The sequence below is a fragment of the Polypterus senegalus genome, chromosome 7, assembly GCF_016835505.1.
Source record: "Polypterus senegalus isolate Bchr_013 chromosome 7, ASM1683550v1, whole genome shotgun sequence".
Classification (NCBI taxonomy): domain Eukaryota; kingdom Metazoa; phylum Chordata; class Cladistia; order Polypteriformes; family Polypteridae; genus Polypterus; species Polypterus senegalus.
In genome coordinates, this window is record NC_053160.1 from 15,602,807 (window position 1) to 15,608,806 (window position 6,000).

General features: G+C 43.0%; 1 protein-coding gene across 1 annotated transcript in view; it reads left to right on the forward strand.

Moving 5' to 3' along the window:
• The window catches only part of slc49a3 (solute carrier family 49 member 3), a 77,953-nt gene extending 74,986 nt beyond the window's left edge, over positions 1 to 2,967 (forward strand). The window contains exon 10 of the mRNA XM_039758241.1: positions 2,086 to 2,967. Within this exon, the coding sequence (XP_039614175.1) occupies positions 2,086 to 2,258 (173 nt within the window). The 3' untranslated portion in view covers positions 2,259 to 2,967. The remainder of the gene's footprint in view (positions 1 to 2,085) is intronic.
• Positions 2,968 to 6,000: the final 3,033 nt, after the last annotated feature.

Genomic DNA, 6,000 nt, shown 5'->3' on the forward strand with positions numbered 1-6,000 from the left:
CAGATGGCTTGGTGATTTACTGAATTTCATCAATGGCGTCAGTTGCACCTTGTACACATAATAATTGATTGTTGCAGTAGTTTTTTTTTTTTTTTATAGTTTTACAGTTCATTGGAATGGTGATGCTCTTCACATGAAAAAAATATGTGTGCCATTAAAATTTTACGTTTTCTTGGTGAATTGTGACGTTGCCTTAAAAAGATCAGCAAAAAAGTACAGTGGAACCTCGGTTTGCGAGCATAATTCGTTCCGGAAACGTGCTCGCAGTCCAAAGCACTCGTATATCAAAGTGAATTTCCCCATAAGAAATAATAATAATGGAAACTCAGATGATTCGTTCCACAACCCAAAACTATCCATCCATCTTCCAACCCGCTGAATCCGAACACAGGGTCACGGGGGTCTGCTGGAGCCAATCCCAGCCAACACAGGGCACAAGGCAGGAACCAATCCTGGGCAGGGTGCCAACCCACCGCAGGACACACACAAACACACACTAGGGCCAATTTAGAATCGCCAGTCCACCTAACCTGCATGTCTTTGGATTGTGGGAGGAAACGAGGCGCCGGAGGAAACCCACGCAGACACGGGAGAACATGCAAACTCCACGCAGGGAGGACCCGGGAAGCGAACCCGGGTCTCTTAACTGCGAGGCAGCAGCGCTACCACTGCGCCACCGTGCCGCCCAAACCCAAAACTACTCATATAAAAATGATTATAACAAAATCTAAAGTAAAAATACATAAAACAAATTAGCCTGCACTTTACCTTTAAAAAGAATCCTGGCTGGTGTGAGTGAGTTTCTAAACTCTTGTAGGATTCCACCCAACGGGACGACATGTGGAAGAGCGTCCCAAAGCAATCGCAGTCTCCCAGCGCCATAGCAGTTTGCTGTAAAAGTGAATCTGAAAAGATGGTGGACGTGCTATAAGCGCCTGCTGTCGATGGGTGATACAAGGAACATTATAAATGCGCAGGGCACAGTATTACTTGGCCACGACCCTGTCTGACTGCTGTGTCTGTGTATAGTTAGTGGCAGATCCCGCTACAATAAATAACCGCGCTGTTGCTGTTTCAAGCTGAATAAAGCTGGTGTTGTTAAAGTACTGAGACTCAGCTTTGTGTTTTGAGGCGCAAGACGGGGACTCCTGCGTCAAAGCACACACACACACATGCACGCACGTACGCACACACACACACACACACACACACAGTCACAATGCTGTAGTAACCAGTATACGCTCGTACGGATGTTGACTACATGAGTGAGGCACGCCGACTCAGACAGAGAATAGGAGACGATTGCCCACGAGAGAGAGAGAGACGCACACACATACACACATGAGAGAGAGAGATAAACACACACACGTGCGCGAGAGAAGAACCATCAGCTCAGTTGTGATCACATGACGCTCAGCAGACAAAGCGTATCCATACTGCTCGTATTGCAAGACCTCGCTCGTTTATCAAGTCAAAATTTATTAAAAATTTTAGCTCGTCTTGCAAAACACTCGTAAACCAAGTTACTCGCAAACCGAAGTTCCACTGTATTTGGTGTCCGGGGATGCATTAACCCCCCCAAATATGTGGCGGTTTAAGGGTTAAGATGGGAAAAACGTGTTTTGGATAGCTTTGTAATGCGTGTTGCAATACACTTGGTATGGGATTTGTTTGTGACAAATGGTGCATCACAAAGATCTTTTGGAATGATCCACACATAGCCACTGGATGTACACACACCAATCCTTTTATTAAGGTGGGTGCATCACGCTTACGCGTACAGATAACACACTATGTACTTGCTCAAAAAAACACAATTATAAACCTTCCTCTTAAAATCAGTGCCATGCTTTTCAGTTTCTGTTCTTCAGTATGGCGTGTATGGAATAGCTTAACACTCCTCTCAGTTGACTATACAAGAATATCTTAACGCTGTCAAGAAAGCCAAGAACCATCACCGATCTTGAACATGGCTATAAAACAGCACACAGATCAGAAAATATTACGTCCTTGGCACTGGCAGCAGTTGAGGACACATGACTGTAAAAGCACTTAATCATCTCTTCTGTTGTCCTTTTTTTCCAGTCCCCACCCTGGTGATGGCCGCCATCTGTACTGTGGGAGCCTGCTTCTTTGTTCTATTTTTCCACACCGAGTACAAGAGACTTCAAAAGGAGACCCTGATCAGCACTGGCCACGACAGCGAAGGGAGCGAAGAAACAAGCAACGAGGAACAGCGGGCATTACAGGAAACATAGCATTATAGGAGTATATTTCTGATTTTATTGGAATCCTTGAACTGTTCATTTGCACAAAAGAACATATTTTATAATACAAATATGAACAGTGAGTTCTTTTAACTGATGCATGATGGATCCCACATGATGGGGACTCCATGATCTGGGAAAGTTATTATTAAAGAGAAAAACTCTCTTCTACGGCAAAATGCATTAAAACAATCTACCCAGTACCCTCTCTCATAAAATAACCCTACCTGTCAAAAGCCTACTGACACCGGCAACTTCTTGGTCCAGCGTCATATTAACAGTCTGACATTAAACAAAAAACATAAAATACCTGAAACACCAAAGTAACTTTTCTATTTGTCAAACCTGTAAGAGGAAAACAAGCAAAAGTGAATCTCTGGCATGAGAGCTTGGCCAGCGGGAAAGTGGACTTGCTCATTGGAGGACTTGGCTTGTATTGGGCACAGAACTGCTGGACGAATTAGACAGGACAGGGCCATCTTCTATGGCTTCCCAAAACTGGAGTGTATTAAGGCATTGCATGTCAATGTCAGGGTCAGCAGAGAGTGTCTGAGCGTCAGATGAAATTGACGTTTGCTCTTCAGCAAGGCGACTTGTTCATTATTTTCATCTCAGTTTTTGTAAGCTACACTGTAGGCCAGGGGTGCCCAACTCCAGTCCTGGATGGCCTCAGTGGCTGCTGGTTTTCATTCTAACCTTTTTCTTAATCAGTGGCCTGTTTTTGCTGCTAATTAACTTCTTTTGAATTCATTTTATTTGACTTGCTCTTGAAGACTCAGACCCCTGAATTGTTTCTTTTTCATTAATTAGCTGCCAAACAATAATGAGATACAAAATGAGCCAAACCAGGACCAGCAAACTGTGACCATCATACAATATCTGAAAATAAAGAAAGGTGAAGGTCTCAGGAATGCTGATCTGCTCTTAGAAAAGAGAAAATCCACAATTTCGGAAATGTCTGCTATTGCACAATGAGAGCAGCAACACGCTATGGAATTAAAGAACGAGTTTAATTAACAACAAGACTCTGCACCTGATTAAGCAACTGGTTGGAGTTTGAGGCCCTGACTTAGGTGGTCTTCTGCTGGCTCACTCACTGTTTCATTTCTGTTTGGGTGCCATTTAAGGAAAGAAATGAAGCAATTCAGAGGAACGATGAAGAAATTCAGGGGAGCAAATCTTGAAAACAAGTCAATTAAAATGAATTCAAAAGAAGTTAATTAGCAGCAAAAACAGATCACTAATTAGGAAAAGGGTTAGAATGAAAACCTGCAGCCACTGCGGCCCTACAGGACAGGAGTTAGGCACCCCTGCTGTAGGCTAATATTACTTTAACTTAGCTATTTATTTGTGGCAGTTGTTATCTTATACTTTTATAGCTGTTTTACGTGCACAGTCTGGGCAGTCACTTCACCCAAAAACGGTATTTTTTCTTATATGTTACTTACCCCATGTAGTTTGTAGTTATGGCCGAGAAAGACAATGTGGAATTTACATGTGGATAATGTGACATGAGTAAGATGAGATGGTTTTCATATTCTTTGCTGTTGCCAGTCACCATCAGTGCCAGTTGAAGCCCATTTGAAGCCCCCTCGTTGTCCATAGTAGGTAGTTGGCACTATTAGACTTCAATGATCTCTTGGGGGGCCAGTCCCCCTCGGTGTCCAGAGCATGCGCCCCTTCAATAGCACAAAATGACGCCCCTTTGTGCACACACTACGAACTTTAAGAAGCACATGCTTTTTGGTGTACAGAGTGTGCTCACTTTAACCTTCATTTGTTTTTTTTTTTTTGACAACCTGGGTGGGGGGGTCCCCCTCGGTATCTGGGGAGAAACAGCATCATATTGTCATATTTCTATGATCGAGTGGGGTTTTTGGATCAAAACTTTTCCATGTCCATTCTATACAAACACATGAGATTTCTCCTTTGCCATGACCACAAACTACACGGGGTAAGTAACATATAAAAATATATTATATACACAGCGGAAACCAGGGGTGCTCTAGCTGCCTCAACCCCGACATAGACAGGCAGGCAGAGACACGATTCTGTCACACAACACACGTTTATTCACGTAGGAAGCGCTTTTCCCTCGCTCCCCACAGCCTCACAGTACAAGCACCAAAACAGCACAGTCCCTTCTTCTACTTCTCTCCTTGTCATCCGCCTACATTCCTCCTCCTCTTGGCAAGCTTTGTCCCTCTTCCTCCCGGCTCTGGCTCTCTGAATGGAGTGAGTTGGCTCCTTTTAAGCAGACCCTGGGAGTGTTCCCGGTGCCTCATTAATCAGACTTGGAGTCACTCCAAGGTGTGGTGAAAGCCATATGTGGGGCACGGCAGGTCCCCCTGGCAGCCCCCATGGAACCCAACAGAGGTGTGCCACACTCCAACTGCCAGCATGCCCTGCGTGAATCCATGGTGCCACAGCCACGCAGAAGGGCTGCCCACCAGCGTCCTTGGGAAGGTAGTGTCTTGTAGATACTCTCTCTGTTGGTCCTTCCATCCAGTTGGCGTCCCGGCCAGGTAATGGCCATGGCTGGTCATCACAATATATATATATATATATATATATATATATATATATATATATATATATATATATATATATATATATATACTGTATATATATATATATATATATATATATATATATATATATATATATATATATATATATATATATATATATATATATATATATATATATATATATATATATATATATATATATATATATATATATTATATAGGGCGGCATGGTGGCGCAGTGGGTAGCACTGCTACCTCATAGTTAGGAGACCCGGGTTTGCTTTCCAGGTCCTCCCTTCATGGAGTTTGCATGTCCTCCCCGTTTCTGCGTTGGTTTCCTCCCACAGTCCAAAGATATGCAGGTTAGGAGCATTGGTGATTCTAAATTGGCCCTGGTGTGTGTGTGTGTGCCCTGCGGTGGGCTGGTGACCTGCCCGGTGTTTGTTTCCTGCCTTGCGCCCTGTGTTGGCTGGGATTGGCTCCAGCCGACCCCCGTGACCCTGTAGTTAGGATATAGCGGGTTGGATAATGGACGGATTGATATATTATATATATATATATATATATATATATATATATATATATATATATATATATATATATATATATATATATATATATATATATATATATATATATATATATATATATATAATATATACTGTATATACATACACACACTGTATATATGTATCGTTTTTGGGTGGAGTACAAAGGCTACACCAGGAGGATTGGCCTTTCATCCCATGACTCAGAACATCCACAATCAGATCAAAGAGGTAAGAACCTAAAGAAGACCCCTGGTGCAGAGCCCCTGTAACTGGGATCTCAAGATTCAAGAGTATTTATTGTCATTTCATGCCCATACAGTAGTGCAGCATACAGTGAAACAAGACAACACTCCTCCAGGACCATGGAGCTACATAGAACACAGGACAACGAAGAATCCACAACACATAATATATAACAAGGTGCATGTGAGACAAATGTGCTACAATGTGCAACATTGCAGAGCAGAACACATCTATCAGATGTCAGATCAGTCCATGAGCGTTCAGGAATCTGAGTGCTTGGGGGAAAAAACTGTGACGCATTCTGGTGGTGAGGGCCCGAGTGCTTTGGTACATTTTTCCCAATGGCAGGAGTGTAAACAGTGAGTGTGCAGGGTGTGTTGGGTCATTCACAATGCTGGTGGCTTTGCG